Consider the following 19,289-nt stretch of genomic DNA (forward strand, 5'->3'; position numbering starts at 1 on the left):
GGGGGGGGGGGGGACTAGCACTAAGACCCAGCACATTCAGAGCCTGTGGTGTCAGAGTCTGCAGCGTGGAGACGTCAGGCCCGGTACTGAGTCTCGGACTCAGGTCAGGCGACGGCTGCAGTGTGTTGGAGAGCGGTGGAGTGGCGAGGGTCGGTGGAGTCGATGGTGGAGGCCGAGTATGCTCCATCATTCATTGTTCACCTTATCTTCTACGTTGGCACCAGTTTGAATGGCGGTGCTGGCTCGAAGGGCCAAATGGCCTACTCCTGCACATATAGACCATGTATCTTTGTATCACTCTGCTTCCCCACTGGTAATAAGTATTCAGACACTGCCCTGGAGTTAGTGCCCACTGTCTATTGATGTGACACGCTATCCCTGGAGTTGGTGCCTCGTGTCTGTTGGTGTAACAGACTCATCCGTTGAGTTAAGACTAAGTGTCTGTCGGTGTAACACACTCACACTCATCTCTGGAGTTGGTGCCTAGTGTCTATTGATGTAACACACTGATGTAACAGAGACTGCTCTCTCTGGGTCTGCACCTCCCACAATGTTACTGCCAAAGATCTTATAGCGAAGCTTCGCTATAAGATCTTTGGTTACTGCTGTCTGAGGAAATGGTTCCTTGCTTAAACCAGGAAGTGCTTTGCAGAGATATAAAGCAAGTTCCCCAATCCATGTTCTCCGGAGATTCTGGTGGATCCGCTGAGTTTCCTCAGCACTCTGTGTATTTTCATCCCCTTGGGTTAGGTTGAGGCAATTTTAACCAAGTATTTAAAATATCTTTCACTGGCGTAAAGAAACTATGGCTTCTTGCCGAGGGATATAGAGCCAGCGTTAGTGAGTGAAAATCAGGAAGAACATTTTTCCTGCACAACAAAATGTTTCTCTAACTGAAGGGTAATAAAATACAGAACCCATTCCCTACAAATGTGAGAAATAGGAATGCGAGTCACCATTTCCTGCTCTCAGCTGCTCCATCATTCATTGTTCACCTTATCTTCCATCTTGGCACCAGTTTACATCCCACCCCTAATATTTCTCGATTCTTTGATATCTGGAAATGTATTGGCCTAAGCTTTGACTGAGCCCGAGATGTCCAGGTTAGAAGCCAAAACATTCACTGGCCTTTCAAGTCAAGAAATCACCCCTCGTCATGTCCTAAATGATGAGCCCTTGTTCAGACTCCTCTGACAGACTGGTCACACTCCCTGTATCTACCACAATGAGGCCGCCAAGAGTTGCAGAAACGTTTTTCCACAGATACTGCCTGACCATCTGAATCGCTCCAGCACTTTGTGTCCCTCCAAGAATTATGTGTTGACTGTGGGCTACCTCACATTCCTTCCACTCCAGAGAGGCCTGGCACACTATCTCTCATCAAAAGATAAACACACCATCCTAGCAACCATGCTGGTCATTCATTGGACTTTGTCAAGTGCATGCATCGGTAAGGACAAAATAAATATATATCTTTCAGGTGTGATGTCACCAAGGCTTTTTATAATTATAGTAAGATATAATTCATGAACTCAAAATCTCATAAAAACATACCTTTAAGCTTTCCACAGTTGGTCGAATAGGAACACCTTGTTACCTTTGACAATTGTTTCCCAAACTGTCATAATTATTTTAAAAACTCAGCATTTCTGATTTTTGTTCTGTGGTTGGTCACCCCCACTTTTCTACACTGTACCCCACCTATCACATTGTAGTCAACTCACTCAACTTGGCCAAGCGTTCATGAAGGGTCTTTGCATCCTACTTGCTCTCCCACTTTTCATCAGCAAACCTTGCAATGTTAGCTGGTCCCTCAGCAAAAATTGTTGAGTATAGGTTGTGAAAGGTTTGGGGCCCCAACCTCCAAGTCCTTCAGGCCCCACTAGTCAGTCTTTCGACTCAACAGGGGCCCATTTTAAGGAGGGTCAGAAGGACCGGTGGCTACATGGCCAGGAGGAAGGACCAGTGAACCGCAGCCTGTAGAGGGAGCTGCTGAGCCTGCTCCTGCTCGACCCGAGTGCAGGAGAGGAGGATGGAGGAAGTAGGCGATGGTGGTCACAAGACCAAGGACCGGTAGGAGAATGAGCTGGGTTCTTGCCTTCCTCACCCTCAAGGTCGGCTGCAGGAGGAGCCCTAGGGCACAAAGGCTGAAGGTGGCCGGGCGAGGAGAGGGATGGAGGCGATGGTTGGAGGCCCTGCAGCAGCCTGGGGCTCGCCTGGACCGGGCACCGCTCCAGGAGACCGAGCGTGCAAATAGAACTAGACTCTGAAAATTGTGCCAAAACATGGCAACTCTAGCCTGCGGTCTCAATGTACTATGTCTATGCACTTTGTACTCATCAGGGATTGGAGTTAGTTAGGTATGGCAATACTTTACTGAACTGAATTAAAAAAAAAATTCACTCAATTCATGTGATAAGAAAAAACACTGACCTTTTAAAACAGATTTGCTTTCCATCCGTTCTCAATCCACACAGGGATATTGTCTCCAACTCCAGTCCTCAATTTCATTCAACAACCTCCCAAGTGGGACTTCTGAAAATCCAAACACTCGTGGCCCTCATCTATTCTACAAAATAACTTTACCAAAGGCACTAACATTGGTGGTATGTGGACAGTGAAGAAGAGTGTTTATGGTTACAACAGGATCCAACTCAAAAGTGAGCAAGGGAATAGCTTGTGGAATTCAACTAAGACCAGTGGATTTGCTGCATTTTGGGAAGTTACACCTGGGCAGAACATACACAGTGAATGACAGGACCCTGGGGTGTGTTATTGAAGAGACAGAGTACAAGCCCATAGTTCCCGGAATGTGATGGCACAGGTAGACTGGTCAAGTAGGTATTGCTTTTACAAGGCAATATCCCCCTAAATTTTATCTGCAATCTTTCCAGCTTAATGGCATCTTTCCTACAGCAGGGTGGCTAAGATTGAACACAATACTCCAAGTGCAGCCTCACCAACATTCTGTACAACTGCAACTGATCCTCCCAACGTTTCAGTCAGGTCTGAAGGGTCCCGACCCAAAACATTGCCTATTCACATCCTCCACAGATGCTGCCTAACCCACTGAGTTACTCCAGCAGAGGGTTCTATACTGTGTATTCAATTCTGACTGATCCAGCATACCAAAACAAGCCATCTTCATCACCGTGTGCACCTCCAACACCATCCCCTTGTTAATTCCTCACCGCACACACACCATGCCTGTAGAAGACCCCCTAGGGCCTTCCTATTAGTTTCTCAGTTACAACCACGCTGATTCTGCATGTCCTTCCCAGGTTTACGCAGGATTCTGTTCCTGTGAACTGTAACCCGAACGGCTCTCAGGTTCAAAGTGGATCCACAAGCTGAGTTCCAAGATGCCTGCAGTCCCACAGTAGGGGTCAAATGCATCCTGCTGGACTCCCAAGAACTCATCCGTATGTACAAGCTCCATACACGATAGCACATGGGGGCAGCACAGTGGTACAGCTGTAGAGTTGCTGCATCACTGCGCTAGAGACCTGGTTCAATCGTGACTACAGGAGCGGTCTGTACAGAGTTTGCACATTCTCCCCGTGACCTTTGTGGATTCTCCGTAATGTGAAGCCATGCCATTTGCATCATGAGTTGAGAAGATAGCATTTTTTTCACATAGGTTTTGTAAGAGTCCATTTTTACCCCATTCCACAGATTTTGTGGTAACGATTGTGTCAGGACACATTGCTGTTACCTGTAATTCCAATCAGTCAGCATACATTTAGTACAAACTAGACTAAATGTTCACACGGGAGGGCTGGTCCCCCAACGCAATATTCCACCTCTCCACGAATTCCAATATTTTTTGGCCAGTGGGGGGGGCTTTCTGGAGGATTGGTATGGGTGTTTTTGGCTGCAGGGACTACTGGTCTCCAGTAGAGGGCTGGTATGGACATTGTGGGCCAAATGGATTCTTGGGGTGGCAACTCAGTCCCTCAAGCCTGATGTGCTGGCAGCTCACTCACAGCTGGTGGGCTGGCAGTTGACACGGCTATTCCTTGAAATTCCATTTCAAGCAGAGTGCAAGGCCACCAAATTCAAATCCATTTTCCTACCATTTCAAGCAGGGTGCAAGGCCACCGAATTCAAGTGCAGTTTCCAACCACTTCAAGCAGGGTGCAAGACTACCAAAATCAAGTGCAGTTTCATACCATTCAAGGAGGGTGCAAGGCCACCAAATTCAAATGCAGTTTCATACCATTTCATGCAGGGTGCAAGGCCACCATATTCAAATGCAGTTTCATACAATTTCAAGCAAGGTGAAACCACCATAAAACCGCACAAATCACCACACAGTTCAGTAGACATTCAGTGTGTTCAGTTGATTCACAGCTCAGAGTTGTGACCTCTCCCTCTCCCATCATACAGAGGCTGAGCCACACCCACATTTGCGGGCTTTATAATCCCTCCCCCTTCCACCGGAAACGGTGTGGCCTTCATGGTGTGATTGACAGGAGAGAGTTTCATACCATTTTTTTAAACACTAACAACCATTAGCAGTGCATTTTTACTTCATGAGCTGTGCGTTTTTACTTCATTAGCAGTGCGTTTTTACTTCATTAGCAGTGGATTCTTGGGGTGGCAGCTCAGTCCCTCAAGCCCAATGTGCTGGCAGCTCACTCACGGCTGGTGGGCTGGCAGTTCACTCACGGCTATTCCTTGAAATTCCATTTCAAGCAGGGTGCAAGGCCACCAAAATTCAAATGCAGTTTCATACAATTTCATGCAGGGTGCAACACCACATTCAAATGCAGTTTCATACCATTTCAGGCAGGGTGCAAGGCCACCATATTCAAATGCAGTGTCATACCATTTCAAGCCAGGTGAAACCACCATAAAACCACACAAAACACCACACAAAGTTCAGTAGACATTCAGTGCGTTCAGTTGATTCACAGTTCAGACAGTTGTGACCTCTCACTCCCCCATCATACAGAAACTGAGCCACACCCACACTTCCGGGTTTTATAATCTCTCCCCCTTCCACCGGAAAAGGTGTGGCCTTCATGGTGTGATTGACAGGAGAGAGATTCTCAACATTTTTAAAACCCAAACAACCACTAGCAGTGCATTTTTTCTTCAGCCTAAACAACCATTTGCAGTGCATTTTTACTTCATCCCAAACAACCATTAGTAGTGCATTTTTACTTCAACCCAAACAACCATTCGCAGTGCATTTTTACTTCATTAGCAGTGGATTCTTGGGGTGGCAGCTCAGTCCCTTGAGCCCGATGTGCTGGCAGCTCACTCACAGCTGGTGGGCTGGCAGTTCACTCACGGCTATTCCTTGAAATTACATTTCAAGCAGAGTGCAAGGCCACCAAATTCAAATTTATTTTCCTACCATTTCAAGCAGGGTGTAAGGCCACCAAATTCAAGTGCAGTTTCTTACCTCTTCGAGCAGGGTGCAAGGCCACAAAATTCAAATGCAATTTCATACAATTTCAAGCAAGGTGAAACCACCATAAAACCGCACAGGAGAGAGATTCTCAACATTTTTTAAACACTAACAACACTAACAACCATTAGCAGTGCATTTTTACTTCATTAGCAGTGCATTTTTACTTCATTAGCAGTGCATTTTTACTTCGTTAGCAGTGCATTTTTACTTCGTTAGCAGTGCATTTTTACTTCGTTAGCAGTGCATTTTTACTTCAAACCAACCATATTTTCATTTTCAAACCACATTAAGGGCACTCACAGTTGAATAGACATGTGTTCAGTGTTATTCAGAGCTCAGATAGATGTGACAGCTTCCTCCATCTTGCAGAGACTGAGTGAGGCACACCACTTCCTGGTTTTATAGTCCCTCCCCCTCCCTCCAGCAGGGGCAGCAGAGAGAATGGCAAATTATTTAAAAACATTAATATCTCTCTGACTTTTCATCGATGGGAAAATCCTCCGGTCCCGGAAGGCGGAGGGGGGCTCAGAGCGAGGTGGCCAAAAATGACGGCCGTGGGTGGCGCCGTTCTTTCGGAAATCGCAGCACAGCGAGCCAAAAGCGGTCAAGATAAGACTTTTAGTAATATAGATTCAAAGGTATCACTAAACTCACAACACAAGTTTAATCAGTAATTTTTTAATGAAAAACCATCGAATGCACCAATTATAATTACTGTACATTGACAAATTACAACTGACGTTAGTGACAAAGCTTTACAACTTGTAAAGGTATATTTACTGGACAGTGAATATTCAAGATTGCAGTTTAGAAAATCTTTACATCACATGATCAACACATCACAGTACTAAAGAAAATAAAAATGTTTATACTTCTTTCTTCTTAATTATCAATGGACCCACGTTATCTCCGGTCAGGTCATTGTGCTTCTTGTGAGATCCGTCACATACAGGAAACTAGAAAATAAATGAAACCACTCAGATTCGGTCCCAGCTCAAAGCAGGCTCACAGCTTCTTCTAGTGCCCCAAGGTAATGAATGACCAGTTTGGTTTAGTTTAGAGATATAGCATGGAAACAGGCCCTTAATCCCACCAAGTTCACACCAACCAACGATCACCCGTTCATTCTAATTCTATATTATCCCACTTTCTCATCTACTCCCTAAACACTAGGGACAATTTACAGAGGGTCAATTAACCTACAAAAAACCCTCATGCGGGTGGAAACCGGAGTACCCGGAGAAAACCCATGCGGTCACAGGGAGAACGTACAAACTCCATACAGACAGGACCCGAGGACTGGATTGAACCCGGTTCTGTGGTCTGCAAGGTAGCTGCGCCACTGCGCTGGACTGCTTTCACAGTTGAAGTGTTACTCTCAACTTTCTTGTATAGGTAATACCAGGCATAGATGGAACCCGTTCAGTCCATCTCAGAATTCCTTCCTGAACCCAGTGTAGCAGGTCAGCTGGCTTTATCATTAAATGCAGAGGGAAGGGAATGCCCTCATTGGGAAGGGTACTTCGTACAAGATTGGGACATCACGATGCATCTGAACAAGTCGTTGATGAGACCACACTTGGAGTAAAGTGTGCAGTTCTGGTCACCCTGCTACAGGAAGGATGACATTAAGTTGGAAGGGATGCAGAAGAGATTCACCAGGATGTTACCTGGGCTTGACTTATGGGGAGAGGTTGGATAGGCTGGAACTTTTCTCTTTGGAGCGTTGGAGCGTTGGAGGCCGAGGGGTGACGTTATTGAGGTGTACAAGATCAGGAGGGCATGGATAACGCTCAGTCTTTTTCCCCCAGGATAGAGGATTCTAAAACTAGAGGGCACAGGCTTAAGGTGAGAAGGAGAGATTTAAGAGGGACCTCAGGGGAAACCTTTCCACTCAGAAGATAGTTTGAATCTGGTTCGAGCTGCCAGAAGAAGCTATAGAAGCAGATACAATTATAATTTTAAAAAATACATTTGGACAGATATATGGATAGGAACGAGTTTAGAGGGATACGAGCCAAATTGGACTAGCCCAATATGCCAATGGTCAGCATATTGGGCTAGTGGGTCACGGCTCTATCCTGGAGGGACAGGAGGCCAAGCTTACAGTGGGTGAACCATGTTTTCCCTGTTCCTGTCATCACATGGACGCTGTACTGAGGATGCATATGGGCAAGTGTTCTGCATTCAATCCCAAGCTGGGGTTTTTAGTCTCGAATGTGAGGAACATGCCCGAGCTCAGATGGGCAGATGGGGGCGTCTGATCTGCAGTGAGAAAACAAGTTCAGCAGAGCTCTCCTTACCGTCTTGGATCGCCAACACCGGCAGTAGGCTGCCTTGGTGAACTGCAGGTCCTCGATGTTGATCTCATTCACCACCTTGGGATTTTCCTTCTGGATCTTCAGGTTGATCAAGCTATCCTTCTGCTGCTTCTTCCGGGAAATGAAGGGCCGAATGGCCAGGTACCCCAGCAGTGCCAGGACACCGAGAAACGGCAGCAGCCGCAGCCATTCTACAACTGGAAGCAACAAAACGCTCACATCAAACAGAAGCTAGACTGGATTTCCAGTGGTCGAAAGAGGCAGAGATTACATCAACAATACGAGAGCCTGAAATTAAACTTCTACTGTTAAACAGTCATACCAGCGGAAACAGGCCCTTCTGCCCTATGCATCCATGCCGATCAACATGCCCTATCTGAGATAGTCCCACCTGCCTGCGTTTTCCCCTTATCCCTCTAAACCTCTTCCATCCATGTTTCTGTCCAAGTATCTGTGGGGTATTTTTTTTTTTTTTACACACACACAGGGTGGTGACTGTCTGGAAAGTGCTGCTGGGGGTGGCACATGAAGGCAGAAGGATTAATTTAATTTAATTTGTTCAGCATGTTTAGCACAGACATTTGAGCTGAAAAGTGTGTAGGAAGGAACTACAGACACTGGTTTAAACGAAGATAGACAGAAAAAGCTGGAGTAACTCAGTGGGACAGGCAGAAGGAATGGGTGACGTTTCGGGTAGAGACCCTTCTTCAGACTGGTTAGGGATAAGGGAAACGAGAGATATAAATGGTGATGTGGGGAGATAAAGAACAATGAATGAAAGAAATGCAAAAAAAGTAACGATGATAAAGGAAACAAACCATTGTTAGCCGTTTGTTGGGTGAAAATGAGAATCTAGTTTGACTTGGGTGGTGGTGGGATAGAGAGAGAGGGAATGCCGGGGCTACCTGAAGTGGGAGAAATCAATATTCATACCACTGGGCTGTAAGCTGCCCAAGCGAAATATGAGATGCTGTTCCTCCAATTTGCATTCAGCTTCACTCTGACAATGGAGGAGACCGAGGACAGAAAGGTCTGTGACAGAAAGAGAATTAAAGTGTTTAGCAACCAGGCGATCAGGTTGGTTCATGCGGACTAAGTGTTCCGTGAAACGATCGCCCAGTCTGCGTTAGGTCTCGCCGATGTATAAGAGGCCACGTCTTGAACAACGGATACAGTAGATGAGGTTGGAGGAGGTGCAAGTGAACCTCTGCCTAACCTGAAAGGACTGGCGGGGTCCCTGGACAGAGTCGAGGGAGGAGGTATAGGGACAAGTGTTGCATCTCCTGCGGTTGCGATCCTGGGGAGGGGTTGGTTTGGGTGGGAAGGGATGAGTTAACCAGGGAGTTGCGGAGGGAACGGTCTCTGCAGAAGGCGGAAAGGAGTGGAGATGGTAAAATGTGACTAGTGGTGGGATCCCGTTGGAGGTGACAGAAATTTTGGAGGATTATGTGTTGTATGCGACGGCTTATGGGGTGGAAGGTGAGGACTAAGGGGACTGTCTCTGTTACGACTGGGGGGAGGGTGGGCAAGGGCAGAACTGCGCGGTACCGAGGAGAAACGAGTGAGGGCCTCATCTTTGATGGGAGAGGGGAACCTAAAGAAAGAGGACGACATCTTGGATGTTCTAATAGGGGACACCTCATCTTGGGCGCAGATGCGGCATGGACGGAGAAATTAGGAGTAGGAGATAGAGTCTTTGCAGAAAGTAGGGTGGGAAAAAGTGTAGTCGAGATAGTTGTGGGAGTCAGTGAGTTTGTAATAAACGTCAGTCAATAGTCTATTTCTTGTGATGGAGATAATGAGATCAAGAAAGGGGAGGGAGGTGTCGGAGATGGTCCAAGTAAATTTGAGTGCAGGATGAAAATTGGTGGTGAAGTTGATGAAGTCCGTGAGTTCTGCATGGGTGCAGGAGGTAGCACCGATGCAGTCAATGTAACGGAGATAGAGTTTGGCGATACAGCCAGTGTACGCCTGGAACAGGGATTGTTCAACGTACCCTACAAAGAGGCAGCCATAGCTGGGGCCCATACGGGTGGTCATAGCTACGCCTTGGACTTGGAGGAAGTGGGAGGAGTCAAAGGAGAGCTGAAAAGATCTATTCTTGGTCAGATTCTGGACTGTACTTACCAGCAGTGCCTTAACCCACAGAGACAGACCTACAGGCCCTGCTCATCGGTTTTAAATTAGCAATTTAACAAAAATAAACAGTTATCTTTCTCAAGAGTAGAAACCAGCCCAACTACAATTTTCTTCTCCACTTTAAAGAACCTCCAAAATATTAAAATGGATAACTAGAAACTCAGTACATTTATTCTAATTCCCGTAGGGTTTATAAACAAAGTGTAGGGATTCTGGAAATCAGAACTAGAAATAAAGTTCTGCAAACCTTCAGCAGATTAGGTGGAGAGGTGATGAGAAAGAAAATTAACAGTTTACAGTGTGGTAACTACAGATGCTGCTTCCTTTAACTATATATCTTCCCCTGCATGATAATGGGCACTAAATACATTTCTTCCTGTCTTATGGTTTTGCTGAGTCAGGAATGAATCAGGGAGCTGCCTTCTGACTCTGCTTCAAAAGTAACGGGTCTCTACGTCCCCTGCACAAACTGCAACCTCTATTGCAATCAAACTTGCATCTTAGTGTTTCCCCCCAGCTGAAACATTCGCCAGCAACACCCAACATCACACCCTCTGCATGAACTCAAGTCCTGTGTGAGGTACACGCCCATGATGTTAACGTTATAGTTAGATGGAGACATGAGAAACTGCAGATGAGAGTTTAAACCGAAGATAGACACAAAAAGCAAGAGTAATTCAGCGGGTCAGACAGTGTCTCTTGAGAAAAGGAAAAGGGTCTGAAGATTTTGGGTCTCGAAGAAGGGTCTGAAGAACGGTTGAGACATGAAACTTTGCCCATTCCTTCTCCCCAGAGACGCTGTCTGACCCGCTGAGTTACTCTAGCTTTTTGTGTCTATCTGCAGATGCTGGAATCGTGAGCAATCGTAAGGCAGAAGCTCTATCCCTTTGCCACCGTGCCATCCACATTAGAGAAATGACACTAATCGCCCCCAATCAATAACCCGTGACTGCCTTCTCCCCATATCTCTTGATTCCACTAGCCCTAGAGCTCTATCTAACTCACCTTATGCAGCCTCACCAACATCTGTACAACTGCAGACCAACTTTTATACTCGATACCCTAACTGATGATGGCCAATGTATCGAACGCCACCTTTACACCCTCTCCACCTGTGTCGCTACTTGGAGGGAACTATGTCCCTCCACTCCTGGATGCCTTTGCCGTACAACAGTCCCCAGAGTCCTTCCACTCACCATTAACGTTCTAAAATGCACCACTTCACTTATCCACATTGAATGCCATTCTTCAGCCCACTTGTCCAGCTGATCATTCCGCTGTTATGTTGACAGTCCTCTTCACCATCTACAATAACTACTTTAATGGCATATGCAAAATTACAAGTCATCACTTGTACATGCTCATCCAAATTGTTGATATAAGCCACAAACAGCAATGGGACCAGCACCAAACATTGAGGCACACCACTAGTCACAGACCTCCAGTCCAAAAAACAACCTTCCACCATCACCCTCTGCTTCCTTCCATTGAGCCTTTTCTATCCAGGCTGCCATGTCAAGTCAAGTCAAGAGAGTTTAATGTCATGTGTCCCAGATAGGACAATTAAATTATTGCTTGCCGCAGCACAACAGAGTATTGCAAGCATAAATACAGAACAGTTCAGTGTGTCTGCAATTGGTTCTGCAATTTGAGAAGGAAAAGGTTAAATCTGAAGTGTCAGTGATGCAGTTGAACAAAGGGGACTATGAAGGCATGAGAGAGGAGCTGGCCAAGGGAGGCGGGAAAGGGATCCTAGCAGGAATGATGGCAGCAATGGCAGGAATTTATGGGCATAATCCGGAAGACGCAGGATCATTTCATTCCAAAAAGGAAGAAAGATTCTAAGGGCAGTAGGAGGCAACCGTGGCTGAGAAGTTAGGGATAGAATAAAACTAAAAGAAAAGATGTATAACACAGCAAAGAGCAGCCGGAAGCCAGAGGATTGGGAAACTTTCATAGGACAACAGAAGGAAACAAAACGGGCAATACGGGCTGAAAAGATGAAGTACGAAGGGAAGCTGGCCAGGAATATAAAGAAGGATAATAAAAGCTTCTTTAGATATGTTAAGGGAAAAAGAGTAGCAAAGTCAAATGTGGGTCCCTTGAAGGCAGACAGGTGAAATTATTATGGGCAACAAGGAAATGGCAGAAGAGTTGAACAGGTACTTCGGATCCATCTTCACTAAGGAAGACACAAACAATCTCCCAGATGTACCGGAGGACAGAGGATCTAAGGGAGTAGAGGAACTGAAAGAAATTTTCATTAGGCGAGAAATAGTATTGGGAAGGCTAATGGGACTGAAGGATGATAAATCCACTGGACCTGATGGTCTGCATCCCAGGGTTCTCAGAGAAGTGGCTCTAGAAATAGTGGACGCATTGGTGATCATTTTCCAATGTTCAATAGATTCAGGATCAGTTCCTGTGGATTGGTGGATAGCTAATGTTATCCCACTTTTCAACAAAGGAGCGAGAGAGAAAACGGGGAATTACAGACCAGTTAGCCTGACCAGTGGTGGGAAAGATGCTGGAGTAAATTATTAAAGAGGTAATAATGGGGCAGTAAAAGGATTAGTCCAAGTCAACATGGATTTATGAAAGGAAAATCATGCTTGACTAATCTTCTGGAATTTTTTGAGGATGTGACAAGTAAAATGGATGAATGGGTGCCAGTGGATGTAGTGTATCGAGACTTTCAGAAAGCCTTTGATATGGTCCCGCACGGGAGACTGGTGGCTAAAATTAGGGTGTTAGGGTGTTGACATGTATAGAAAATTGGTTGGCATACAGGAAGCAAAGAGTAGGAGTGAACGGGTTCTTTTCAGAATGGCAGGCAGTGGCGAGTGGAGTGCCGCAAGGCTCGATGTTGGGGCCGCAACTGTTTACCATATATACTAATGATTTGGAAGTAATTAGGAGCAAGTTTGCTGATGACACAAAGCTGGTTGGCAGTGTGAACTGTGAAGAGGATGTTAGGAGGTTGCAGGGTGACCTGGACAGGTTGAGTGAGAGGGCAGATGGTTAGGTTAGGTAAGGGGGAGGTGCAGCGAGACCTGGACGTCCTTTGTACACCAGTCACTGAAAGTTGGCGTGCAGCTACAGCAGGCAGTGAAGAAAGCTAATGGAATCTCGGCCTTCAAAACAAGAGGATTTCAGTTATAGGAGTAGAGGTTCTTCTGCAGTTGTATAGGGCTCTGGTGAGACCACACCTGGAATATTGTGTACAGTTTTGGTCTCCTAATTTGAGGAAGGACATCCTTGTGATTGAGGCAGTGCAGCGTAGGTTCACAAGATTGATCCCTGGGATGGCAGGACTGTCATATGAGGAAAGATTGAAAAGACTAGGCTTGTATTCACTGGAGTTTAGAAGGATGAGGGGAATCTTATAGAAACATAAAATCATAAAAGGACTGGACAAGCTAGATGCAGGGAAAATGTCCCCAATGTTGGGCGAGTCCAGAATCAGGGGCCACAGTCTTAGACTAAAGGGGAGGCCATTTAAGACTGAGGTGAGAAAAAACTTTTTCACCCAGAGAGTTGTGAATTTGTGGAATTCCCTGCCACAGTGGAGGCTAAGTCACTGGATAAATTTAAAAGAGTTAGATAGAGATCTGGGGGCTAGTGGAATCAACGGATATGGGGAGAAGGCAGGCACGGGTTATTGATTGGGGACGATCAGCCATGATCACAATGAATTAGTAAGTATGCAGATGATACTAAGATAGGTGGGGTTGCGGGTAATGAAGTAGAGTTTCAAAGTCTACAGAGAGATTTATGCCAGTTGGAAGAGTGGGCTGAAAGATGGCAGATGGAGCTTAATGCTGATAAGTGTGAGGTGCTACATCTTGGCAGGACAAATCAAAATAGGACGTACATGGTAAATGGTAGGGAATTGAAGAATGTAGGTGAACAGAGGGATCTGGGAATAACTGTGCAGTTCCCTGAAAGTGGAATCTCATGTAGATAGGGTGGTAAAGAAAGCTTTTGGTGTGCTAGCCTTTATAAATCGGAGCATTGAGTATAGAAGTTGGGATGTAATGTTAAAATTGTACAAGGCACTGGTGAGGCCAATTCTGGAGTATGGTGTACAATTTTGGTCGCCTAATTATAGGAAGGATGTCAACAAAATAGAGAGTACAGAGGAGATTTACTAGAATGTTGCCTGGGTTTCAGCAACTAAGTTACAGAGAAAGGTTGAACAAGTTAGGGCTTTATTCTTTGGAGCGCAGAAGGTTAAGGGGGGACTTGATAGAGGTTTTTAAAATGATGAGAGGGATAGACAGAGTTGACGTGGAAAAGCTTTTCCCACTGAGAGTAGGGAAGATTCAAACAAGGGGACATGACTTGAGAATTAATGGACTGAAGTTTAGGGGTAACATGAGGGGGAACTTCTTTACTCAGAGAGTGGTAGCTGTGTGGAATGAGCTTCCAGTGAAGGTGGTGGAGGCAGGTTCGTTTTTATCATTTAAAAATAAATTGGATAGTTATATGGATGGGAAGGGAATGGTGGGTTATGGTCTGAGCGCAGGTATATGGGACTAGGGGAGATTATGTGTTCGGCACGGACTAGAAGGGTCGAGATGGCCTGTTTCCGTGCTGTAATTGTTATATGGTTATATTATATGAATGGCGGTGCTGGCTCGACGGACCGAATGACCTCCTCCTGCACCTATTTTCTATGTTTCTATATAGCATAGACCATAAATGCTATATGATGATCTAACCTTCTAGAACAGCCTACCACGAGGAACCTCAAAGGCCTCACATATAAACAATGTCTATGGCCTTGCCCGTGTCACTCTTCCTAGTACTTTCCAAATAACTCAAATCAAATCTGAGACACATGATCTCCCATGTACAAAACCATGCTGACTATCCCTAATCAGCACTTGTCTATTAAAATACATAGGTAGACACAAAATGCTGGAGTAACTCAGCGGGTGAGGCAGCATCTCTGGAGAGAAGGAATGGGGGACGTTTTGGGTCGTGACTAATGGTCTCGACCCGAAACCTCCCCCATTCATTCACTCCAGAGATGCTGCCTCACCCGCTGAGTTACTCTGGCTTTTTGTGTCTACCTTCGATTTAAACCAGCATCTGCAGTTCTTTCTTTCACTTCTTACTTATTCAAATTCATATATACATCTTGTCCCTCAGAACATCTCTGGTAACTTGCCTATCACACGTAAGATTAACTGGTCTATAGTACCCAGGCTTTTCCTGTGATCTCACTTACGACCAATTCTACCTTTTTAAAAAACTTCTCAATTGTCCACCAATTTTCTCTCTGTTCAATTGCACTCAGATCTTGGTGAGAAAATGGAACCAATGAACCTAACATTACTCAAGGACAAGTAACGGCCAGCACAGTGGCACAGCGGTAGAGTTGCTGCCTTACAGCGCTTTCAGCGGCACCTGGATTCAACTACGTGTGCTGTCTGTACGGACTTTGTACGTTTTCCCCATGACTGCATGGATTTTTTCTGAGATCTTCGGTTTCCTCCTACACTCCAAAGACGTACGGGTTTGTAGGTTAATTGTCTTTGTATGAAAATATTAATTGTCCCTAGTGTGGGAAGGATAGAGTTAATATGCAGGGATCGCTGGTCGGTGTGGACTCGGTGGGCTGAAGGGCCCGTTTCCGCACAGTATCTCTATAACTAAAAAACTCAAACAAAGTCATCCATTATGGCAAGATAGGTAGAGCTCAAAAACTGGAAAGGAGCAATCACTCTGATGGCATTATACTGCCGGCCCCCAATAGCTGGCCGGAAATAGAGGAACAGATATGTCGACAGATGCCAAAGCCACAGGGTTGTTGTAGTGGGTAACTAACATCCCCAATATTGACCAACAGCTGATTGACTAAATGGATTTTAACACAACAAGTTCCCTCATTGTAGGCTGATGCTGAAGATTTACATGCATGGGACCCATGCCGACTTGATAGCTTGGATTCAGAACTGGCTTATTCATAGTAGTGGAGGGTTGTGGTGGAAGGGTGTTTCTCTGGCTGGAGGTCTGTGACCAGAGGAGTTCCGCAGGGAACTGTGTTGGGACCTCTGTTGTGTGAGATATGTAAATGACTTGGACATAAATGCAGATGGGTCGGTTGGCAAGTTTACAGACCATACAAATATTTACGGAGTTGCAGATAGTGAAGACGACTTCAAAGGAAACAGCAGAATCTAGATCAGACCAATCCAGACACGTGTAGTCTTGCACTTCAGGCATGTATGGAGAAAGTATAAAGTTAACAGCATTGACGCAGAGGGATTTTAGCAGCACTTCCCTGAAAATAACTACACGTAGCTAATGATATGCGTGCCTTCATCGGTCAAAACTAAACGCTCTATGTTCAGTCTGAAATAAGTTGAGGCTCTTACACAGCAGGCATCTCCTCAGGCTCATCTACTGATACATCCACTGCCTCTCACTGTACACCTCAGTGAATTGCTAATATGAGGAAAAGGCTGAGGCAGCTACCACAGTGGTATTTAAGCTTTGTGATAGGTACATGGATATGCAGGAAAGGAGAGATATGGATTATGTGCAGGCAGTGATGGTCTTGGCATCATGTTTGGCACAGCCATTGTCGGCCAAAGGGCCTCTTCTGTGCCGTACTGCACTCTGCTCTAGTACCCACCATCTCATTATTTCAATGACAGCTGAACTACCCGCTGTACTTTAGTTTAGTTTATTGTCACGTGTACCGAGGAACAGTAAAGACCTTTTGTTGTGTGCTCTCCAGTCAGCAGAAAGACAATACGTGATTACCTGGGCACTTGGGTCACATTGCATGTTCTATAACAAAGCAAAGCACACGTTTTTCTTCAGAGCACTGGGCGATCTTTCAGTGGGAAGTGGTGTGGACATCAGCTGCTTGGAACAGAATCAGCAGGACATCTCGAGCTGCCTGCTGCGCACTAAGTTGATCTTCTGTCTCACCACTTCCTTGCCCTATCACCAATTCATGCATTCCACACAGAGAACACTATCGATCTCACTCCTGTTCAAGCCTGGTGAGCCCTCCAGAAAAGAAAACTCCCTGAGAACCGGTCTGGCGAGTATTCACTGCTCCACCTCGGCGGCAGACACGTCTTTTATCACTAACGCCATCATTGGACACAGTGGCCTGTAGTCTCACCTCAGCCATGTCACCTCCTGGTGTCTTTACCCATCAGCAATCATCTTGTTTTTTTTGGCAGTAAGTGTTACTGAATTAGATAAAGGCAGGGGGCATGATAAAATTTGCCAATAAAACAAAAAGCGGCTGTGGGATTGGTGTTGAGAAACGCAAGAGACTACAGTAAAGTGCAGAATATTTGGACCAAAAAGTGACAAATAGAACTTAACCCAAGAAATGCAAAACAATGAGTTGGGAAGGTATAAGGCAAGGAATCGTGCTCATCCACTCCAAGATCCTGACCTGCGAAGTGCAAGAATAGAGAGAGCCCTTGGAGTGTATATCCACATTGAGAAAAGTAGCAGGAAGGTTAGTACAGGCTTAAGGACATGGGAATTTTTCTTCATTAGACAAAACACAGAATAAGCAAGAATGTTGTGCTAAAACTGTATTTGTTAATTAAACTACAGCTTGCATAGAATTCTGCCCATCACATTACAGGAAAGATGCAAATAAGCTGTGACAGACATTTAAAGAGACATTTTGTTCATCTCAAAGATGACTCCACTGAGAAACGAAGACTGAAATCGCTGAAATTCGAAGGGCCGAATGGCCTACTCCTGCACCTAATTTCTATGTTTCTAAATAAGGTCATCCATGTTTAAGTCAAGGATTGGATCAAATTGAAAGGAAGGTAACAACATGGAGAAGATTGGTGGTAAGCCAGAAAAATGTTGGTGTCTAAAATTTCCCAAAGGATGACAAAAAGGGAAAAAATAAGTGATAGAGTAAGCAGCAAACAATCTTCTGGAAGAGCTCAGCACAGACATTATCTGTGATGGAAAGGAACAGTGGACCTTCCCTGTTCACACCCTGGATCAGACTTAAAGGGTTTTGATCCAGAACGTTAACCTCCCCCCCCCCCCCCCCCCCCCCCCCCCCACCCCCCCCCCCACAGATGTTGCTTTCCACCACTTGGCCCTGCATCAGGTCTGCCTTGTTTGTTAGAATATTCGACATATCGATGATTACCAACAAACCTCCTCAGATGCACTGTAGGCATTACCCTGACTGGTTGCATCGCGGCCTGGTACAGCAATTCCAACATACAGGAACACAAAAGGATGCAGGGAGTGGTGGACTCAGCCCGGTCCATCACGGGCACAGCCCTCCCCACCATCGAAAGCATTTACACCAGGCGTTGCCCCAAGGCGGCGGTATCTATCATGAAGGATCCGCACAATCCAGGCCGTGCCCTCTTCTCACTGCTACCAGACCCCCAGGTTCAGGAACAGCTACTTTCCTACAACCATCAGGTTCTTGAACCGACCCTCACAACCCTAATCCGAGGTTATTCCTCATCATATTTGTGCATGTCACAATAAACTTAACATGAGTTGACTGAGAGACAGCCACAAGGAAATGCTGATGCTGAAAGGTTGAGGAACTCAGTGGGTCAGGCAGCATCTGAGGAGCGAATGGACAGGCAACAGTGCAGGTCAACACTATTCAATGCCCACTACTGTCCCCCTGGGCTGGCAACTCACCTGTTGCCAGGGAGATGTGAAGGCCCTGTGGTTCCCCCCTACCTACCTACCTCACAGCTGTGAGGCCCCTGTCCTCACAACCTCTCCACTCCCCTCCCCTCCTCCCCACAGACACCACCCTCCTCCTCTTCCTCCACACAGACCCTCCCCCCCCTTCCCCACTTCAATCCCAACCCCAACCCCTCCCCCGGCCCCGCTGTGCCCGTACCGGTGAGCTGAGTGAATCCGTGCAGGGAGCTGGGCAGGGGGATGCGCTTGAGGTAGGCTGGCAGCTGCACCTTGACGATGCGCGCCAGAGCGTCGAGCACCATGGCTGCCGAGTGCGACGCGTCACGTCACCATCGCGCCCACCCAGCGTCATAGCGTCACGCCGCTCGCCAGTGACGCTCCGCCGATGGATGGCCTCTCCTGATCTCTGCTCCTGATTGGCTGGCGGTTCAATGGTTAGCAAAGATGAGTTGGCCTATTTCCATGAACATGGCTCTTTTGCCAACTTCCTTCACTGTCCACAGCTCCACCAATTGTTGCACCTCTGCAAGCTTACTAATCAACTCACCAACATTTTTATCCAAATGATTTATAAATACTGTATGCGTACATCACGAACAACAGAGGTCCCAGTACTGATCCCTGTGGAACCTCACTCGTCACACAGCTCCAGACAGAATTCCACCCCTACCCTCTGTCTTCTGTGGCCAAGATTATTTATGTGTGTATATATATATTCAATGCTA

The 19,289-nt window shown here is 46.1% G+C and overlaps 1 protein-coding gene across 1 annotated transcript; it reads right to left on the reverse strand.

Moving 5' to 3' along the window:
• Nucleotides 1–6,084: 6,084 nt before the first annotated feature.
• cisd2 (CDGSH iron sulfur domain 2) lies at nt 6,085–18,917 on the reverse strand. Its single transcript, XM_055643912.1, has 3 exons — nt 18,764–18,917; nt 7,726–7,940; nt 6,085–6,378 (listed from the first exon to the last, which is right to left on the reverse strand). The coding sequence occupies exons 1-3, from the start codon at nt 18,864–18,866 to the stop codon at nt 6,289–6,291; spliced, it is 408 nt and encodes a 135-aa protein (XP_055499887.1). The 5' UTR covers nt 18,867–18,917; the 3' UTR covers nt 6,085–6,288.
• Nucleotides 18,918–19,289: the final 372 nt, after the last annotated feature.

Source organism: Leucoraja erinacea, chromosome 1 (genome assembly GCF_028641065.1).
Source record: "Leucoraja erinacea ecotype New England chromosome 1, Leri_hhj_1, whole genome shotgun sequence".
NCBI classification, from domain to species: domain Eukaryota; kingdom Metazoa; phylum Chordata; class Chondrichthyes; order Rajiformes; family Rajidae; genus Leucoraja; species Leucoraja erinaceus.

What these genes read in the sequence shown, in the direction of transcription:
- cisd2 (XM_055643912.1), bottom strand. Translation starts at nt 18,866, where the DNA reads ATGGTGCTCGACGCTCTGGCGCGCATCGTCAAGGTGCAGCTGCCAGCC. An exon ending in CGGATTCACTCAGCTCACCG is followed by an intron (nt 7,941 to 18,763) that starts GTACGGGCACAG and finishes TGTTGCTTCCAG; the next exon opens with TTGTAGAATGGCTGCGGCTG. An exon ending in GGTGTTGGCGATCCAAGACG is followed by an intron (nt 6,379 to 7,725) that starts GTAAGGAGAGCT and finishes TTTATTTTCTAG; the next exon opens with TTTCCTGTATGTGACGGATC.